At 47.8% G+C, this 22,200-nt stretch overlaps 1 protein-coding gene across 1 annotated transcript; it reads left to right on the top strand.

Moving 5' to 3' along the window:
• Positions 1 to 17,113: 17,113 nt before the first annotated feature.
• LOC123090877 (receptor protein kinase TMK1) lies at positions 17,114 to 21,143 on the top strand. The gene is made up of 2 exons (XM_044512233.1): positions 17,114 to 19,489; positions 20,284 to 21,143. Exons 1-2 carry the CDS (start codon positions 17,152 to 17,154, stop codon positions 20,811 to 20,813), a joined length of 2,868 nt encoding a protein of 955 aa, XP_044368168.1. The 5' UTR covers positions 17,114 to 17,151; the 3' UTR covers positions 20,814 to 21,143.
• Positions 21,144 to 22,200: the final 1,057 nt, after the last annotated feature.

Here is a 22,200-nt window from a genome sequence, read left to right as displayed (position 1 = left end):
TTTGTTCTCATACATGGATCCCATCTCAGATTTCATGGCCTCAAGCAATTTTGCGGAATCTGGGCTCATCATCGCTTCCTCATAGTTCGTAGGTTCGTTATGGTCTAGTAACATGACGTCCAGAATAGGATTACCGTACCACTCGGTGCGGATCTTACTCTGGTTGACCTATGAGGTTCGGTAGTAACTTGATCTAAAGTTTCATGATCACTATCATTAGCTTCCTCACTAATTGGTGTAGACATCACAAGAACTGATTTCTATGATGAACTACTTTCCAGTTCCGGAGAAGGTACAATTACCTCATCAAGTTCTACTTTCCCCCCACTCACTTCTTTCGAGAGAAACTCCTTCTCTAGAAATGATCCATTCTTAGCAACGAATATCTTGCCTTCGGATCTGTGATAGAAGGTGTACCCAACAGTCTCCTTTGGGTATCCTATGAAGACACATTTCTCCGATTTGGGTTCGAGCTTATCAGGTTGAAGCTTTTTCACATAAGCATCGCAGCCCCAAACTTTCAGAAACGACAACTTGGGTTTCTTGCCAAACCACAGTTCATAAGGTGTCATCTCAACGGATTTAGATGGTGCCCTATTTAACGTGAATGCAGCCGTCTCTAAAGCATAACCCCAAAACAATAGCGGTAAATCAGTAAGAGACATCATAGATCGCACCATATCTAATAAAGTGCGGTTACGACGTTCAGACACACCATTACGTTGTGGTGTTCCAGGTGGCATGAGTTGCGAAACTATTCCACATTGTTTCAAATGAAGACCAAACTCGTAACTCAAATATTCTCCTCCACGATCAGATCATAGAAACCTTATTTTCTTGTTACGATGATTTTCTACTTCACTCTGAAATTCTTTGAACTTTTCAAATGTTTCAGACTTATGTTTCATCAAGTAGATATACCCATATTTGCTCAAATTATCTGTGAAGGTAAAAAAATAATGATACCCGTCGCGAGCATCAACACTCATTGGACCACATACATCAGTATGTATTATTTCCAGCAAGTTTGTTGCTCGCTCCATAGTTCCGGAGAACGGAGTCTTAGTCTTCTTGCCCATGAGGCATGGTTCGCAAGTATCAAGTGATTCCAAAAGCCCGTCAGCATGGAGTTTCTTCATGCGCTTTACACTAATATGACCTAAACAGCAGTTGCCACAAATAAGTTACACTATCATTATTGAACTTTTATCTTTTGGCTTGAATACTATGCATATGTGTATCACTACTATCGAGATTCAGTAAAAATAGACCACTCATCAAGGATGCATGACCATAAAAGATATTACTCATATAAATAGAACAACCATTATTCTCTGATTTAAATGAATAACCGTCTCGCATCAAACAAGATCCAGATATAATGTTCATGCTCAACGCTAGCACCAAATAACAATTATTCAGGTCTAAAACTAATCCCAAAGGTAGATGTAGAGGTTGCGTGCCGACCGTGATCACATCAACTTTGGAACCATTTCCCACGCGCATTGTCACCTCGTCCTTAGCCAATCTTTGCTTAATCTGTAACCCCTGTTTCGAGTTGCAAATATGAGCAACAGAACCAGTATCAAATACCCAGGCGCTACTGCGAGCATTAGTTAAGTACACATCAATAACATGTATATCAAATATACCTTTCACTTTACCATCCTTCTTATTCGCCAAATACTTGGGGCAATTTCGCTTCTAGTGACCAGTCCCTTTGCAGTAGAAGCACTCAGTCTCAGGCTTAGGTCCAAACTTGGGCTTCTTCACTTGAGCAGTAACTTGCTTGCCGTTCTTCTTGAAGTTCCCCTTCTTCCCTTTACCCTTTTTCTTGAAACTAGTGGTCTTGTTAACCATCAACACTTGATGCTCCTTCTTGATTACTACCTCCGCAACTTTTAGCTTTGTGATGAGCTCGGGAATTGTCTTATCCATCCCTTGCATATTATAGTTCATCATGAAGCTTTTGTTGCTTGGTGGCAGTGTTTGAAGAACTCTGCCAATGACACTATCATCAGGAAGATTAACTCCCAGTTTAGTCAAGTGGTTGTGGTACCCAGACATTCTGAGTATATGTTCACTAACAGAACTATTCTCCTCCATCTTGCAGCTATAGAACTTATTGGAGACTTCATATCTCTTAATCCGGGCATTTGCTTGAAATATTAACTTCAACTCCTGGAACATCTCATATGCTCCATGACATTCAAAACATCATTGAAGTCCCGATTCTAAGCCGTAAAGCATGGCACACTGAACTATTGAGTAGTCATCAACACGCGTCTGCCAGGCATTCACAATGTCCGCAGTTGCTGGCACGTGTGGTACACCTAGCGGTGCTTCTAGGACGTAATTCTTCTGTGCAGCAATGAGGAGAATCCTCAAGTTATGAACCCAATCCGTGTAGTTGCTACCATCATCTTTCAACTTAGCTTTCTTAGGAATGCATTAAAATTCAATGGAACAATAGCACGGGCTATTTATCTACAACAACATAGACATGCAAAATACTATCAGGTACTAAGTTCATGATAAATTAAAGTTCAATTAATCATATTACTTAAGAACTCCCACTTAGATAGACATCCCTCTAATCATCTAAGTGATCACGTGATCCAAATCAACTAAACCATGTCCGATCATCACGTGAGATGGAGTAGTTAATGGTGAACATCACTATGTTGATCATATCTACTATATGATTCACGCTCCACCTTTCGGTCTTAGTGTTTCGAGGCCATATCTGCATATGCTAGGCTCGTCAAGTTTAACCCGAGTATTCTGCGTGTGCAAAACTTGCTTGCACCCATTGTATGTGAACGTAGAGCTTATCACACCCGGTCATCACGTGGTGTCTGGGCACGACGAACTATCGCAACGGTGCATACTCAGGGAGAACACTTATACCTTGAAATTTAGTGAGAGATCATCTTATAATGCTACTGCCATACTAAGCAAAATGCATAAAGGATAAACATCACATGCAATCAATATAAGTGATATGATATGGCCATCATCATCTTGTGCCTTTGATCTTCATCTCCAAAGCACCGTCATGATCACCATCGTCACCGGCTTGACACCTTGATCTCCGCCGAAGCATCGTTTCGTCTTGCCAACTATTTCTTCTATGACTATCGCTACCACTTAGTGATAAAGTAAAGCAATTACATGGCGATTGCATTTCATACAATAAAGCGACAACCATATGGCTCCTCCAGTTGCCGATAACTATTACAAAACATGATCATCTCATACAACAATTTATATGTCGTCACGTCTTGACCATATCACATCACAACATGCCCTGCAAAAACAAGTTAGACGTCTTGTACTTTGTTGTTGCAAGTTTTACGTGGCTGCTATAGGCTTAGCAAGAATCGTTCTTACCTACGCATCAAAACCACAACGATTTTTCGTCAAGTGTGATGTTTTAACCTTCAACAAGGACCGGGCGTAGTCACACTTGATTCAACTAAAGCTGGAGAAACAGACACCCACTAGCCACCTGCGTGCGAAGCACGTCGGTAGAACCAGTCTCATGAACACGGTCATGTAATGTCAGTTTGGGCCGCTTCATCCAACAATACCGCCGAATCAAAGTATGACATGCTGGTGAGCAGTGTGACTATTATCGCCCACAACTCTTTGTGTTCTACTCGTGCATATAACATCTATGCATAGACCTGGCTCTGATACCACTGTTGGGGAACGCAATAATTTCAAAAAAATCCTACGATCATGCAATATCTATCTAGGAGAAGCATAGAAATGAGCGGGGAGAGTGTGTCCATGTACCCTCATAGACCGAAAGCGAAGCGTTATGTCAACGCGGTTGATGTAGTCGTACGTCTTCACGATCCGACCGATCTCAGCACCGAACGTATGGCACCTCTGTGTTCAGGACACGTTCAGCTCGATGACGTCCCTCGTACTCTCGATCTAGTTGAGGCCGAGGGAAAGTTCCGTCAGCACAATAGCATGGTGACAGTGATGATGAAGTTATCGGTGCAGGGCTTCGCCAAAGCACTACGATGATATGACCGAGGTGGAATATGGTGGAGGGGCACCGCACATGGCTAAAGATCAACTCGTGTGTCTATGGGGTGCCCCCCTCCCCCGTATATAAAGGAGTGGAGGAGGGGGAGGGCCGGCCTCCTAGGGCCCGCCCCAAGGGAGGATTCCTACTCCTACTAAAAGTAGGTTTCCCCCCTTTCCTAGTTAACCTAGGAGGGGGAAGGAAGGGAAGAGGGGGAGAAGGAAAGGCCTGTTGGGGAACATTGCAGAAAATAAAAAAAATTACGCTTCACCAAGTTCAATCTATGGAGTTCATCTAGCAACGAGAGAGAGGAGTGCATCTACATACCCTTGTAGATCGCGAGCGGAAGCATTCAAGAGAACGGGGTTGAGGGAGTCGTACTCGTCGTGATCCAAATCACCGATGATCCTAGTGCTGAACGGACAGCACCTCCGTGTTCAACACACGTACGGTTGGGGAAGACGTTTCCTCCTTCTTGATCCAGCAATGGGGAAGGAGAGGTTGATGGAGATCCAGCAGCACGACGACGTGGTGGTGGATGCAGCAGCGATCTCGGCAGGGCTTCGCCAAGCTCTACGAGAGGGAGAGGGAGGCGCCAGGAGCATGGGTGCGCATCCCTACCTCCCCCCTCTTTATATAGGGCCCCTAGGGGGGCACCGGCCCTAGGAGATCCAATATCCAAGGGGGGCGGCGGCCAAGGGGGTGGCTTGCCCCCCAAGCCAAGTGGAGGCGCCCCCACCCCTAGGGTTTCCAACCCTAGGCGCAGGGGGGGCAAGGGGGGGCGCACCAGCCCACCAGAGGCTGGTTCCCCTCCCACTTCAGCCCATGGGGCCCTCCGGGATAGGTGGCCCCACCCGGTGGACCCCCGGGACCCTTCCGGTGGTCCCCGTACAATACCGGTGACCCCCAAAACTTTCCCGATGGCCGAAACTGGACTTCCTATATATAATTCTTCACCTCCGGACCATTTCGGAACTCCTCGTGACGTCCGGGATCTCATCCGGGACTCCAAACAACTTTCAGGTTACTGCATACTAATATCTCTACTACCCTAGCATCACCGAACCTTAAGTGTGTAGACCCTACGGTTCGGGAGACATGCAGACATGACCAAGACGACTCTCCGGTCAATAACCAACAGCGGGATCTGAATACCCATGTTGGCTCCCACATGTTCCATGATGATCTCATCGGATGAACCAGGATGTCAAGGATTTGAGTAACCCCGTATACAATTCCCTTTGTCAATCGGTACGTTACTTGCCCGAGATTCGATCATCGGTATCCCAATACCTCATTCAATCTCGTTACCGGCAAGTCACTTTACTCGTATTGTAATGCATGATCCCATGACCAAACACTTGGTCACATTTAGCTCATTATGATGATGCATCACCGAGTGGGCCCAGAGATACCTCTCCGTCATACGGAGTGAAAAATCCCAGTCTCGATCCGTGTCAACCCAACAAATACTTTCAGGGATACCCATAGTATACCTTTATAGTCACCCAGTTACGTTGTGACGTTTGGTACACCCAAAGCACTCCTATGGTATCCGGGACTTACACGATCTCATGGTCTAAGGAAAAGATACTTGACATTGGAAAAGCTCTAGCAAATGAACTACACGATCTTGTGCTATGCTTAGGATTGGGTCTTGTCCATCACATCATTCTCCCAATGATGTGATCCCGTTATCAACAACATCCAATGTCCATAGTCAGGAAACCATGACTATCAGTCGATCAACGAGCTAGTCAACTAGAGGCTCACCAGGGACATGTTGTGGTCTATGTATTCACACGCATGTATTACGATTTCCGGATAACACAATTATAGCATGAATAATAGACAATTATCATGAACAAGGAAATGTAATAATAATCATTTTATTATTGCCTCTAGGGCATATTTCCAACAAGCCCCCCCCCCAAAACCTACCCCAATTCGGATTGGGCCTCGGGGGCGCGTGCCACACCTGGCCGCCTCCTCCTCTCTTCCACTATAGCCCATTAAGGCCCATTAACTCCCCGGGGGTTCCGGTAACTTCCCGGTACTCCGGAAAATGCCCGAACCTGTCCGAAACCTTTTCGGTGTCCAAACATAACCTTCAAATATATCAATCTTCATGTATCGACCTTTTCGAGACTCCTCGTCATGTCCATGATCACATCCGGGACTCCGAACAACCTTCGGTACATCAAAACACATAAACTCATAATACCGATCGTCATCGAACGTTAAGCGCGCGGACCCTACGGGTTCGAGAACAATGTAGACATGACCAAGACTCATCTTAGGTCAATAACCAATAGCGGAACCTGGATGCTCATATTGGTTCCTACATATTCTATGAAGATCTTTATCGGTCAAACCACATAACAACATACGTTGTTCCCTTTGTCATAGGTATGTTACTTGCCCGAGATTCGATCGTCGGTATCTCCATACCTAGTTCAATCTCGTTACGAGCAAGTCTCTTTACTCGTTCCGTAGTGCATCATCCCGTGACTAACTCATTAATCACATTGCTTGCAAGGCTTATAGTGATTGCATTACCGAGAGGGTCCAGAGATACCTCTCCGAAACACAGAGTAACAAATCCTAATCTCGGTCTATGCCAACCTAATAAACACCATCAGATACACCTGTAGAGCATATTTATAATCACCCAGTTACGTTGTGATGTTTGATAGTACACTAAGTGTTCCTCCGGTATTCGGGAGTTGCATAATCTCATAGTCATAGGAAGATGTATAAGTCATGAAGAAAGCAATAGCAATAAACTAAACGATCATAGTGCTAAGCTAACGGATGGGTCTTGTCCATCACATCATTCTCTAATGATGTGATCCCGTTCATCAAATGACAACACATGTCTATGGCTAGGAAACTTAACCATCTTTGATTAACGAGCTAGTCAAGTAGAGGCATACTAGGGACACTATGTTTGTCTATGTATTCACACATGTACTAAGTTTCCGGTTAATACAATTCTAGCATGAATAATAAACATTTATCATCATATAAGGAAATATAAATAACAACTTTATTATTGCCTCTAGGGCATATTTCCTTCAGATGCATGCTGGATAGCGGTCGATGTGTGGAGTAATAGTAGTAGATGCAGGCAGGAGTCGGTCTACTAATCTTGGACGTGATGCCTATATAATGATCCTTGCCTGGATATCGTCATGATTATTTGAAGTTCTACCAATTGCCCAACAGTAATTCGTTCACCCACCATTTACTATTTTTCTTGAGAAAAGCCACTAGTGAAACCTACGACCCCCGGGTCTCTTCTTTATTATATTTGCCTTTGTGATCTTTTTTTTGCTTTTATTTTCAGATCTATTAAACCAAAAATACAAAATTATCTTGCTGCACTTTATTTTATTTGGTGTTAGATCTATCAAATTATTACAACTTTATCTCGTCCACTTGCCAATTTCTGGTGCCGTTGCCCAAAAGGGATTGACAACCCCTTTAACATGTCGGGTTGCAAATATTTGTTATTTGTGTGCAGGTGTTGTTCACGTAGTGTTGCGTGGTTCTCCTACTAGTTCGATAACCTTGGTCTCATCACTGAGGGAAATACCTACCGTTGTTGTGCTGCATCATCCCTCCCTCTTTGGGGAAATACCAACGTAGTTCAAGCAAACCTCAAAAGGAATTTCTGGCGCCATTATCGGGGAAACATCATCAACATTTACCAGGTTCCTAATCACAAATCTCATCTCCTCGCAATTTACATTATTTGCCATTTGCCTCTCATTTTCCTCTCCCCCACTTCACAAAAATTTGCCGTTTTATTCGTCTTCTTTCTCGTTCGCCGTTTTCTTGCTTTCTAGTCCTGATGGCTAGCGTGTCTACTCCTCCTTTGTCACCAGATTTTGAAGTTCTTTACTTCAAGCAAAGACAAGGAGAAAATTTGAAAGATGCTTGGTATAGGCTTATGGAATCCTATCGTATTTGCAATTTAAAGGGGGACACTAAGATCTTGCTTCATAACTTTTACATAGGATTGGATTTGCATCATAGACAACTCCTAGATTTTGCCGCTAAAGGGAATTTTATTGAACTTGATGCTAATGCTGCATAAAATTTGAGAAGGAATTCTGGGGGTTCCACCTCAAAAGAAGGGGTTTTCTTTCACCCCAGAAGGAGTTCAAATGTTGGACAAATTGCATAAACATATGGTTGAATTACAAAAATATAACGATCCCCTCAAACATCTCAATGGTAGTATCAATCGCATGAACACCTTGATTACCCTTTGCAACAAGCAATTGGATATTTTGGATCTAAAGATGGTTTATTTTCCCGAGAATCTAGGGAAGCGTAAAGAGCCTCCCGTGTTTGAGAAAACCCTTACAAAAGTTGCCAAAACTACGTATGAAAAAACTTAGATCCTTGCTTTATGCCTAGCTAAGGGCGTAAAACGATAACGCTTGTTGGGAGGCAACCTAATGAATACAGTTTATATTTGCTTTTTGCTTTGTGTTATTGAGTGTTTGCACAATTATGCTACTGTTATGATTGTGTTTTTTGTGTTATAATTAGTGTTTGTGCCAAGTAAAGCCTTTAGGATCTTCTTGGTTGATAGTTGTTTGATCTTGCTGAAAAACAGAAACTTTTGCGCTCACGAAAATAATTTTCATAGATCACAGGAATGTGACTTTGCTCTAATTCTTATTGAGGAAGATTAATACACAAATTTCTCAGGTCGTCCTAATTTTTCAGAATTATTGGAGTGTCAGAAGTATTCGAAATATCCAGATTGCTACAAACTGTTCTGTTTTTGACAGATTCTGTTTTCTTTGCGTTGTGTGCTTGTTTTGATGATTCTATGGTTTTCTTTGATGAGTTTTTGCCATGGAAAAATTGTAATGCAGTAGATATAATGCAAGAATAAAATGTGAATTGGTTTGTACAGTACTTATAGTAGTGATTTGCTTTCTTATACTAACGGATCTCACGAAGGTTTTGTTGAGCTTTGTGTGATTGAAGTTTTCAAGTTTTGGGTGATGTTACGATGGATGAAGGAATAAGGATTAGGAGGAGCCTAAGCTTGGGGATGCCCATGGCATCCCAAGCTACTATCCAAAGAGAAGCAAGCAACTAAGCTTGGGGATGCCCCGAGTGGCATCCCCTCTTTCTTCTAATGACCATCGGTATTTTACTTGAAACTATATTTTTATTCGTCACATACTATGAGTTTTGCTTGGAGCATCTTGTATGATTTGAGTCTTTGCTTGTTTTGCTTTGTGTTCTACATCATGAATCCTTGCTAGACACACCTATTTGAGAGAGCCAAAATTATGCCATGACTTGTTAGAATTGCTCTCTATGCTTCACTTAAATCTTTATGAGCTATGGAATTGCTCTAGTGCTTCACTTACATCTTTTTGAGCATGGTGTGCTTTAGTATTTTTTAAGAAAAACTCTCTTGCTTCACTTAGATTTATTTGAGAGTTAGTAAAATTTTGAAGAAATTCTCTCTTGCTTCACCTAAATTAATTTGAAAGAAAGAAAAATTATGCTCATGATCTTCACGTATATTTGTTTAAGCTTATCAAAAGCAACACATGAAAATTAGTCCCAAAGTGATAGATATCCAAGAAGGATATCATAAAAACTTTCATGAAGATCATTGGACAAAATAAACTTGATTCCTTGTAATAGTTTTGAGATATGATGATGTGATATGTGAGTCATGTTGATGAGTAATTATGCTTTAGTAAGAATATTGGTGTTAAGGTTTGTGATTCCCTATGCAAGCACGAAAGTCAATAGTCATGCAATGAAATTACATCCTACTTGTGGTGCATTATTCGGTGTTAATTACGCTCAATGCTTGCTTATGTGATTATTCGTTTCTTGGTTGGTCGCTTCTCAATCTTTTGCTAGCCTTCATTTTGCACTAAGTATGATCACTACTTGTGCATTCAAAATCATTTAAACAAGTTTTGCCACATGAGTCCACTATATCTACCTATATGCGATATTCTTTTGCTGTTCTAAGCAAATTTTTATGTGCCATCTCTAATTTTCAAAATCAATTTCTCTTTTGTGTGCTCGTATCGCTCGCGAGGTGGTGAGGGGTGGCCAATATTTTCCATGCTAGATGTGTTATTCTCGGATGAGTGTTTATTCACTTGTCATTTCACGAGAGTATGGCAAAGGTATTAGGGATGCCCAGTCCCAAAATGAAAAATGAATTTACTTTATGTTGTCAAATAATAAATTCCTTAGAAAGTGTTGGTATGGAGGGAAACCATGGATACAGCTAGCCATGAAAAGTGAAAGTATGGTTGAAAAAGGAATAAACTTTATTTTCTGTATGGGAACCGCCTATGATATATATAGCATGGGAAGTGTTGGGAGCTCTAAGTCGTTTTCGTTGGTGGGAAAAGTATGCCTCTCAAAATGTTTTTATCGCTCAATTTTCACTTTGAGCTCTGGCACCTCTACAAATCCCTACTTCCCTCTACGAAGGGCCTTTCTTTTACTTTATGCAATTTTTTATTTTTATTTGAGTCTCCATCTTCTCTTATAAAGCACCAACTAGGGGCACTATGATCGTACTTGAGCATGGGTGTAGCTAATATGCGAGTGTGTTTCATGAATGGATCAATGATTGAGCATGATGGGCTAGGGATAACTTATTTTAGCGTTGATATTTTGGAAGATATGGTTGCTTGTTGATATGCTTGAGTATTTAAGTCTCATGTCAAAACTAGACTATAGCTTTGAAACCATATAAAAGTCCAAATGTCCATGCTATAAAGAAAAGAATACGAGATGACATGTTAGGCATCATTCCACATCAAAAATTCTGTTTTTATCATTTACCTACTCGAGGATGAGCGGGAATTAAGCTTGGGGATGCTGATACGTCTCCAACATATCTATAATTTTTTATTGTTCCATGCTTTTATATTATCATTCTTGGATGTTTTATAGTCATTTTATATTATTTTTTGATACTAACCTATTGACATAGTGCCAAGTGCCAGTTGCTGTTTTCTGCATGTTTTTTACATCGTAGGAAATCAATACCAAACGGACACCAAAACCTTTAGTGGAATTGTTTTGGACCAAAAGACATCCAGTGGGACGGAGAAGCGCCTAGGGGTGCTCCAAGGGGAGCACAACCCACCAGGGCGCGCCTGGGGGCCTAGGCGCGCCCAGGTGGGTTGTGCCCACCTCGAGTGCCCCCTTAACCGCCTCTTTGCTCTATAAATACCCCAATATTCTAGAAACCCCAGGGGAGTCGACGAAAATCAATTCCAGCCGCCGCAGAGTCCAGAACCACCAGATCCAATCTAGACACCATCACAGAGGGGTTCATCATGCCCATTGGTGCCTCTCCGATGATGCGTGAGTAGTTCTTTGTAGACATATGGTTCCGTTGTTAGTAGCTAGATGGCTTCCTCTCTCTCTTTTGATTCTCAATAAAAATGGTCTCTTGGAGATCCATATGATGTAGATCTTTTTGCAGTGTGTTTGTTGGGATCCGATGAATTTTGAGTTTATGATTAGATCTATCTTTTTATCCATGAAAGTTATTTGAGTCTTCTTTGATCTCTTATATGCATGATTGCTTATAGCCTCGTATTTCTTCTCCGATATTTTGGTTTTGTTTAGCCAACTTGATCTAGTTATCTTGCAATGGGAAGAGGTACTTTGTGATGGGTTTGATCTTATGGTGCTTGATCCCAGTGATAGAAGGGGAACCGACACGTGTGTATCGTTGCCATTAAGGATAACAAGATAGGGTCTATTTCTACATAAATAGATCTTGTCTACATCATGTCATCGTTCTTATTGCATTACTCCGTTTCTCCATGAACTTAATACACTAGATGCATGCTGGATAGCGGTCGATGTGTGGAGTAATAGTAGTAGATGCAGGCATGAGTCAGTCTACTAATCTTGGACCTGATGCCTATATAATGATCATTGCCTGGATATCGTCATGATTATTTGAAGTTCTATCAATTGCCCAACAGTAATTCGTTCACCCACCGTTTGCTATTTTTCTCGAGAGAAGCCACTAGTGAAACCTACGGGCCCCGGATCTCTTTTTTATTATATTTGCCTTGACGATCTATTTTTATTTTCTTTTATTTTCAGATCTATTAAACCAAAAATACAAAATTACCTTGCTGCACTTCATTTTATTTGGCGTTCGATCTATCGAATTATTACACCTTTCTCCCGTCCACTTGCCAATTTCTAGCGTCGTTGCCCGAAAGGGATTGACAACCCCTTTAACACGTCGGATTGCGAGTATTTGTTATTTGTGTGCAGGTCGGGTTGCGAGTATTTGTTATTTGTGTGCAGGTGCTATTAACATAGTGTTGCGTGGTTCTCCTACTGGTTCGACAACCTTGGTCTCATCACTGAGGGAAATACCTACCATTGATGTGCTGCATCATCCCTTCCTCTTTGGGGAAATACCGACGTAGTTCAAGCAAACATCAGACGACAATTCCCATGTGTCCTCGAGAACGCTTTGCTTGCTATAAGAGAACATTTCGGCTTATCCTTTGCTATAAAAAGGATTGGGCCACCTTACTGCACCTTTGTTACTTTTGCTACTTGTTACGAATTACCTTACTACCAAGCTATCTGTTACCGCTACTTTCAGTATTTGCAGAGAATACTTTCCTGAAAACTGAGTATCATGTCCTTCCGCTCCTCGTTGGGTTCGACACTCTTACTTATTGAAAGGACTATGATTGATTTCCTATACTTGTGGGTCATCATCGCCGAACATTGAAAGAAAAAAACAAGGGTCGCTTAAAGAAAAACGAGGAGCATGGATCCAAGAGGGGTAGGAAGTCATAATAGTCACTTGCTTCCCTTCTAGTATTCGGGCATCTCGAGCTTGGTGTTCACCTTCAGAACTTGTGTTGGCAATGTTGAACTATTTGCTATCTTCGACATGTTGAACTATTTGCTATGTTGGACATGTTAAACTATTTGCTATGTTGGATATGTTGAAACTATTTGCTATGTTTGTTGGATATGTTGAAACTATGTGATGCTCTCTATTACTATGTTGGATCTGAAACTATATTGTTGTAATCTATATCCTGTTTTTTAAAAGCATAGACAGATAATCTATATCTTGTTTTTTAAAACATAGAATGATTGCTCTGTTTTAATCTATATCTATTGTACCCTACCGCCAAGGTGCCTCGCGACTGGGTTACACACCCTACCGCCAAAAAAATTCCTTTGATGCAATGATACGTTTGCCATAGTTTTCAACCCTCTCCAGGGCCCAGAAAAACTTTCTCCGAGCAACAGAAGGGTTTTAGGGTTTGGGGGGGGGGGGGGGGTAAACCCCTACCGCCATAGACCTTGGCGGTAGGGTATAACTGCTTACCGTCGATGCCTCTCGCGGTAGGGTATTAATCCACGTCATCGCGACTAACGGCCCCGTCTCCTTTGCCGTCACCCCTACCGCCAGAGCCCCCGGCGGTAGGCAGTTATACCCTACCGCCAAGGTCTACGACGGTAGGAAAAGGGTCATATACGATTTTTTTGCGAAACGCGGATCAAATCATGCTTAACTATAAGAAAAGGGTCAAAAGGTTATTTCGGCCATCGAGACGCACCCGTGGATGTTTAGGCCGACTCCACCGCACGACCCCAAACAGATGTCCGGATTGGCCGAATTTTGTCCCTTTGGGGCGCCAATGGGTTCGCCCGTGTCCGGCTTTGTCCGTTGGGTCGTGCGTGCGCCCATCGCGCGGCCGCACCCCAAATCACGCCCGTGTCAGAACCGAATTGAAAAAACAAAAAACATAAATAAAATAACTAAAAAAGTAAATAAACACAGTTTAATAAATATAAAACTTAGTTAGGGGGTCATGGCCACAAAACGGCCCAGTTTCACGTCCGAGTGACATTAATAATTATACATAAAAGGAAAAGAAAAACGGCCGCCGCCGGCGCGCTCCTGCCCGTGCCCGTCGATGTCGTCGCCGTGGCCGTCTTCAGTGGACGCCGGTGTCGTCGTCGTCGCTGACGAGGTCGATGTAGGCCGGCGGCGTCCATAGGTGGGCCGGCACTGCGTGCGGTGCATGGTAGATGGGGGCGGGCTGGACGGCGGGAGGTGCCTGCGCCACCTCCTCCCGTGGTGACGCCTCCCGCTCCGGTGACCGCGGCGGAGTGGCGCACCAGTTCACGCCCACGCCGACGGCCATCTCCGAAGCAGTGCGGGACCAGCCCCACCCCTGGCCCAGCAGCTCCTGGAACGCGGCCGGTGGCTCCTCCTCCATCGCGTCGTCCCTCCTCTCCTCCGTGACGGCCGCCATCTGCAGCTCCGGGAAGGCGACGTCGCCAGCGGCAGAGAGTGCCATGGCCTCCTCCAAGCCGTCCCATTGCCACTCGTCGTGCATGTTCATGGAGTCCTCCATGACATATTGCACGAGACGGGCCTCCTCCTCCGCCGTCATGCGAGGAGGTGGTGGCGGCGATGTAGATGGCGATGGCGACGGCGTGGGCGTGAGGCCGCGCACCCGCCTACGCCCGCGCTCCTGGGGAGCAGCCGCTCGACGCTCTGGGCGTGGCCGCCATGGCCCCGTCGACGTGCCGGCGAAGAAGGACGCCCGCCGCGTGTCGTGCTCATCGCGAAACCAAGTGTCCCACAATGGCGAGTCGGGGGCGTACCTCTCGTCGTAGTAGAGGTCGTCCGGGAGGAGGCGGCGGCGGCGCTCGATCTCCTCGCGGCGCGCACGACCGGTCACCGGGACCGACGGGATCGGCACGCGGTCGGCCGACAGGTGCCAGTTGTTGGGGAGGTGGGCGTCGCTCCAGGGGAGCGGCGTCCTCATCTCCCAATAACGGCGGCACACCGATGCGCGGATGTAGTGCCGGCCGCGTTCGCCGGCGGACACGGGGGCGATGGAGAACACGGGCGGCGAGGGGGGCCGGCGTGGTGGCGATGGCGAGGCCGGCTCCTCCTTCTTCACCGAGCCGCGGCGACGCCCCGACGAGGAGCCAGCCTTGCGGTCGTGCTTGCCTTTGCGGCCATAGTTCCAGAGCCCCATGGCCGCGGGCGGCCGGCCGACGAGTTGTTGGCTAGGGTTTGGGACTGGGGCTGTCGGGTTTCGAGGAGGCCGCGAGATGGCGTGGGGCAGTGTGGACGATGATCGGTCCACGGTTTCCACTTAAAGAAGGACGGCGACCTTTTGATGTGCGGATGACAGGTGGGGCCGCCCGCCCGTGCGCATTGATATGGGCGGGTGGGAGGTAGGTGGCCGCCTGCCACGCGCCCCCGACGCGAACTAGGCGCGCGTCCGTTTGGTGTCCGCCACGACCCAAACCCGGCGCAAGTTTGTGCTCGAAATGGGTCGGCCCGGATACAAAACGAACAAAATGGGTCCGGGCCGTCGCGCGCTGGGCCGTCTCATTTGTCCGTTTTACCCCAAACGGACGGGGGCGGACATGATAGGATCGTGCGGTGGAGTTGGCCTTAGAGGGTCGGACTTGTTAAGTTCTGTTGTAGAGGCTCTTGGGGACAGAAGGAGAGTAGAGATGGCGCGGCTAACTTTAATCCCTCAAGCACTACTCCCAAAACCAGCTTGCAAAAACGTATTACATTATTTTTCTCGAATACGCACGAAGTGCATGTTACATTATGAGACGGAGTAGTACCTTTTAGTATGTTTAAGGATAGATTAGTACCAAAGCAGCCTCCGCGGGAGTGTGTCAGTGAGGTGAACATGATAGCATCTCGCAAAAACAAGGCAGAGAATCATGTCAGGGGTTTTCGACCGTGAGGTCAACTATACTAGTAGAATACTGGTGCGGTCAACCATATCTCTGTCCTCATCGTAACGGATCCTTACGGATGCAGCCACCGGTCACTGCTGCCGTCCGTGTGTGCAGCGACGACGATCGGGAGCGGGGCACTAGTAATTTTTTACTGGTGCCGTCAAACAGTAACGGCTCCTCCCCCTCCCCGTCTCTGGCTCTTGAATGCTGCTCTCTCCTGGCTTCCACGAGCTTCCACCTGACCGGCCGGCCACGCGCGCATGCGACGCGAGTTGTCGCCGCCGAAACGGGCCGCCGGTGAATTCGCCGGCCCCACGCGTTCCTTTCCTATTATCTCCGGCGTTATTTTCTCCCAGCTGTGCCGCGCATACGATACGATACAAACGGCGAGCCGTAATTACGGCCAGACGCGTCGCGGCCAGGCCCGGTCCAGAACTCCAGATGGTCGCCAGCCAGCCAAAAGTTGTTCCTTTCCCTGTGCCGTCACCGTCAGAAAAGGCAATTCCAGCAAGCAAAAAAAAACCCCGAAAAAAGATAAAACTGAAACGAGCGTTACAAATAGCTTTTGTTGGCTAGCAAGGAGCACTCCCGAAAAGCCAGCGGCACGCCAGCAGCAGCGCCTTTGGTCGCAGCGAGCGAGCGAGCGTGCGTGGGCCGTCACAGATCAAGTCCATCACGGCCGTCCATCGCGGCCGCACGCACGCACGCACGCACGGCCGCACGGGGCCGAGCCCGCAGAGCATCCCGCCACAAACCGCGCATGCATTGATTGCTTGCCCGGACGCGGCACCGCGGCCAGCCAGCGTACGTACGTAACATTACAGGCCACCGCGGACGCTGACTCCCCGGGCCCACACCCACCGCCTCCACTCTACTCCACTCCTGCGAGAGGCAGGCGTCTCGGATACCCTCTCCGCCCGCCTCCCCAGACAGACAGGGGGAAGCAGAAGCCCTGTGACGCTGCGCGCGGGCCCCGCGTCCAGCTCCCCTCCAGCACAGCCCCGCCTTTTGGTGCGGGTTTCAAGGGTTTCCAATCCTAGCCCCGCAGCCGGGCCCACTTTCCAGCGACGTTACGTATCCAAGACGGCCCCCCGCTCGCCGTGCGGACCGGGCTGGGGCGGACGCGTGGGGGAGGGGCAGGGGCGTAATTCCGCAGGCCCGCGAACCCTAAATCGGCGCGGGTGGGCCCCACCCATGTGCCCTCTCTCTCTCCTCAGTTAAATCTTCGTCTGCATCCCGAGACTTACTCCTCTCTCTCTCTCTCTCTCCTCTCTCTTCCCCCCTTCCGCATCTCTCCCCTCTCCACCACCGCAATGCAGTCCCCCACCGTGTCCACCGCGCGGCGGCGGCGGCCCGCGGGATTCCTCCTGGCCCTCGCCGTGCTCCTGGCGGCCGTCGGCGCGGCGGCGGCGGCGGGCGGCCCGGCCTCGCCGCAGGACGCCGCGGCGATGCAGGCGGTCGCCAAGGCGCTGGGCGCGGACAAGGCGCTCTCCGGATGGGGCACCGGCGACCCCTGCTCGTGGGACGGGGTGACCTGCGACTCCGGCGGCCGCGTCACCGCCGTCCAGGTCAAGAACAAAGGCCTGACGGGGACGCTGGCGCCCGAGGTCCGCAACCTCACCGCGCTCATGCGCCTCGAGCTCTTCAGCAACAGCCTCACCGGCCCGCTCCCCCCGCTGGCCGGCCTCGACTCGCTCCAGATCCTCAACATCCACGACAACCGCTTCACCTACATCCCGGGGGATTTCTTCAAGGGGCTCACCGCGCTCAAGGAGGTCTACCTCGACCACAACCCTTTCGCGGCGTGGCCGTTCCCGGCCGGCCTCGCCGACTGTGTCTCCCTCACCAACTTCTCCGCCAACAGTGTCAACATGACCGGGACGCTCCCGGACTTCCTCGGCTCGATGCCGTCCCTCCAGCAGCTCAATCTGGCAATGAACTCGCTGTCCGGACCCGTGCCGCCGTCTCTCGCCGGCGCGACGTCCCTTGAGGTGCTCTGGCTCAACGGCCAGAATGGGACCGACCGCCTCAGCGGGTCGATTAGCTTTGTGGCCAACCTGACTAAGGTCACGCAGCTGTGGCTGCACTCCAACGCCTTCACCGGCCCCTTGCCGGACTTCTCGGGGCTTACCAGCCTTTTTGAGTTGGATCTCCGGGACAACCAGCTCACCGGTCCGGTGCCAGCCAGTCTTGTCAACCTCAAGTCTCTGAAGAATGTGAGCCTGGGGAACAATTTGCTGCAGGGACCGACTCCCAACTTTGCTCCCTCTGTGGAAGTTGACAAGTCGGCGGGTAAAAATCAATTCTGCTTGCCGCCTGGACAGCCGTGTGATCCCCGTGTAGACCTGCTGCTGGAGGTAGAGGCTGGGTTCATGTACCCAGCGAAGCTCGCAGCTGGTTGGGCGGGGAACGACCCATGCAGATATCAGCTGGGCGTTGTATGTGATAGTGGTAAGAACATCACATCGCTGAATTTTGCCAAAATGGGGCTTAACGGGAGCATCTCACCATCTATCGGGAAGATTGCCACACTTCAGATGCTATTTCTTTCAGACAACAACATTACTGGCACGGTGCCGAAGGAGCTCGCTGAGTTGCCAGCACTGAGAAAGGTCGATCTGTCAAATAACAATCTATATGGGAAGCTTCCTGAATTTCGCAAGAATGTGGAGGTGATACTTGATGGCAACCCAAACTTTGGCAAGCCTGCTCCTCCGCCTGGACCAGGTGGTAGCAGCAATGACACTAAGCCTGGGGATGGAAGTGGTGGAAGCAACAAGGCTTCCTCTTCTACTGGCGTCATTGTTGGGTCAGTGGTTGGAGCTGTTGCTGTACTAGGCCTTATTGCTGCATTAGGGTTCTATTGCTATAAGAGAAAGCAGAAGCCTTCCGGAAGGGTGCAGAGTCCACATGCTATGGTCATCCATCCCCGGCACTCAGGGTCAGATCCTGACATGGTAAAGATCACAGTTGCTGGTGGAAATGCCAATGGTGGTGCGGCCACGAGCGAGCCATATAGCCAGGCAAGCAGTGCCCCCCGTGATATCCATGTCGTTGAGGCTGGGAATATGGTCATTTCAATTCAAGTACTGCGTAATGTGACCAACAACTTCAGTCAGGAGAACATCCTTGGTCGTGGTGGGTTTGGCACTGTCTACAAGGGTGAGCTCCATGATGGTACAAAAATTGCTGTGAAGCGAATGGAGTCTGGTGTTATGGGCAACAAGGGGTTAAACGAGTTCAAATCAGAGATTTCTGTGCTGACCAAGGTCCGTCATCGGAACCTTGTGTCGCTGCTTGGATACTGTCTTGATGGTAATGAGAGGATTCTTGTATATGAGTACATGCCACAGGGGCCAGTGAGCCAACACCTGTTTGAGTGGAAAGAACACAATTTGCAGCCATTGGAATGGAAGAGGCGACTCAGCATTGCGCTTGATGTTGCAAGAGGTGTTGAGTACCTGCACAGCCTTGCTCAGCAAACGTTCATCCACAGAGACTTGAAACCATCAAATATACTTCTTGGTGATGACATGAAGGCCAAGGTGGCAGACTTTGGATTGGTGCGGCTTGCGCCAGCTGATGGGAAGTGTGTATCAGTAGAGACAAGGCTTGCTGGAACTTTTGGATATCTTGCCCCCGAGTATGCAGGTGAGCATCCCGTATATTTTGCGCTTCACTTTTCTGATTCTCCTGTATACAGTTCAATTAACAAGCACAATATATTTAAACTATGTCATATCCAAAATAGTGTCCGAATAATTTGATATTTGTAGTGATTTTTGGACTGCCATTTAGTTCTGATGATTTAGTATTTAAACTGTTATTGATCAGTTTAGTTCTATAGGATTTATTTAGGTGCTTCATAAATATTAAGATTCAACTAGGTAGAAAATGAGTGTGTATCTGATATATGAGAACTATTGAAAATGTGCTACCAAAACATGTGTAGTATTGGACAATCAATTCAGTGATCTACTCTGATGTGCTTGTGTCCTTAGTTGGTCCATTTGACCAGAAATTAGCATCCTGTTTTATTTTTCTCTCAAAATGGCTAAATGTATGTCGAGTGAACTGCTTTGCGTACTCGAAAGTTCAAATATTAGTATGTCACGGAGTAGCTGTGGGCACTAACATTAACAAACATGTTCATGAGAAGATCTCTGTCGCAAGCTGAGCTGATTTTGTGCCTTCAAAATGAAGAACTTCCAATAGCCCCAGACTGTGAATGGATCTTCATTTTTTTACCTTCAGCTGGTGCCGCAACTTTCTGTCAGAATCTAGAGTCATTTATTTGAATATGATGCTGTATCATCTTTTTTACTGCATTGTCCCAGTTAGTGATCTGAGTCAAGCTGCATATTTTTAAAGCGTTTGTTCATCAGTTTCATTTCTGCCACTTGCAATACCTGTATAATAACTGAAACCTAACATCTTTTGTGCAGTTACTGGTCGTGTGACCACAAAAGCTGATGTCTTCAGCTTTGGTGTCATTTTGATGGAGCTGGTCACGGGACGCAGGGCACTTGATGACACACAGCCTGAGGATAGCATGCACCTGGTTACATGGTTCCGGAGAATGCAGCTCAACAATGATACGTTCCAGAAGGCAATCGACACAACTATCGACCTTGATGAGGAGACCTTAGCCAGCGTTAGCACGGTCGCACAGCTCGCGGGTCACTGCTGTGCTAGGGAGCCACATCAGAGGCCCGACATGGGTCATGCCGTCAACGTGCTCTCCACCCTCTCGGAAGTGTGGAAGCCCGCAGACCCAGATTCAGACGACAGTTACGGCATCGACCTGGACATGACGCTGCCTCAGGCGCTGAAGAAATGGCAGGCCTTCGAGGACAGCAGCCATTTCGATGGCGCGACCTCTTCGTTCCTGGCGAGCCTGGATAACACCCAGACCAGCATCCCGACGCGGCCTCCAGGGTTTGCTGATTCCTTCACCTCCGCCGACGGAAGATAAACCCCGCTTGTTGGAAAGCCAGAAGCTCTGCTCGCTGAAATGATCATTCTGTTCATTCATTCCTTTAGCCTCTTCTTCAACCCCCCCTCCCTCCCTCCCTGCCTTCTAAATGTTGCTGGATTTGGCCCTGTGCTGCCATGCCATGTTAGCTGTCCTTGGATCATGTATGATGATGTGGTCTTTACTCGAGAATTCCCTGGAAGTCCGCGACTAACTGCTCTATTATTGTTAGCTTTGAACCTAAGTAGAAGATTGTTAGGGTTTGTTGGCTTGTACGTACTCAACATTGATCTGCTCCATGATTAAATTGATCCCTGTCAGTATCCTCAACAGCTCCACTGGCCTGGCTGTGTGGTCGTTGTTATTCAATCCCTTTTCTCCTTCCTGGGACTGTCATGAGCCAGCCTTACCTCCATCATTCGGCCTGGTTCAGCCGTCTCACCTGCCCGCGATCACGGGGCGGATAGACGCTACACCCTGTCGTGTCTAGCGTGTGGCGCCAGGTTGGAACCTGGAAATACTCCAGCATAAACGCGTTGCGGCCGCTGAGTCAGCAGTGAGCATCCCAGTCTTTGCAGCTGGTCGCCAGCTAATCCGGCATTACAAAAAAATTACTTATAAAGTTGGTGGTCTGATCTCTGATGGCCTTAGATTTGGGATCAGCCCCCATGTTACTGCTGACCTGCGACAGGAGTCCGGACAGCGACGCGCCGCTAGATTAGCGCCTACTACAACTAAGATAAGAACGAGAGGAGGCCGAATGATCAAACGACGTGACCCGGGTCCGATATGAAATGCTTATGCCTACTCTAATAATGCGATCCGGTTACAGTGATGGCGACGCGGGTGCATGGGCATGGCCCTGTCCCGTCGCATTCGCACGCCAAATTAAACGAAAAACCTGTGCGTATATTTTCTGGTGGTGGGTGGTGGATGGTGCTGGCAGTTGCAAAAGGCATCTTGTTTCTTCTCGCTGTCCACACCGGTCCGGGCTCACGTCCGCCTCGGCGGCGCCTCGCGGTCTCCAGGGTGGCGGGCGGTGGTCGCCGGGCGCGGAGTTTTGGAGGCATCCTCACGCCGGCTCCGTCAATCGCCATTACTGGTTCGAGGCGGAAACGGAGGGGGGAAATGGACTGAAATTTTTGTGATGTCGCGCGGCTCCAGGTACGTGCCCCAGCTGGGACGCCTGTGACTGGCCGACCGGTGGCCGGGTCGCTGGCTGGACAGCTTGTCGTGTGGGAAAGGCGAGCGGGCTTCCGGCCGCCGGGGACCGCGCGCCATGTCTTTTTGCTGCCATGGTTGTTATTGTTCGTTAACCTTGGGTTGGGTGCTACGGGAAAGGTCCTTCTCCGGCTCGTTGGTTGTTCGTTTGCTCTTCACATGTACT

Source organism: Triticum aestivum, chromosome 4B (assembly GCF_018294505.1).
Source record: "Triticum aestivum cultivar Chinese Spring chromosome 4B, IWGSC CS RefSeq v2.1, whole genome shotgun sequence".
Taxonomy (NCBI): domain Eukaryota; kingdom Viridiplantae; phylum Streptophyta; class Magnoliopsida; order Poales; family Poaceae; genus Triticum; species Triticum aestivum.
Note: the sequence above shows the minus strand (reverse complement) of the source record. Positions and strands in the feature narration are given on the sequence as shown.

Excerpts from the sequence above, each read along its gene's own strand:
- LOC123090877 (XM_044512233.1), top strand. The coding sequence starts at position 17,152 with ATGCAGTCCCCCACCGTGTCCACCGCGCGGCGGCGGCGGCCCGCGGGA. Across the intron at positions 19,490-20,283 it reads TCTTGCCCCCGAGTATGCAG|TTACTGGTCGTGTGACCACA; the intron begins GTGAGCATCCCG and ends TCTTTTGTGCAG.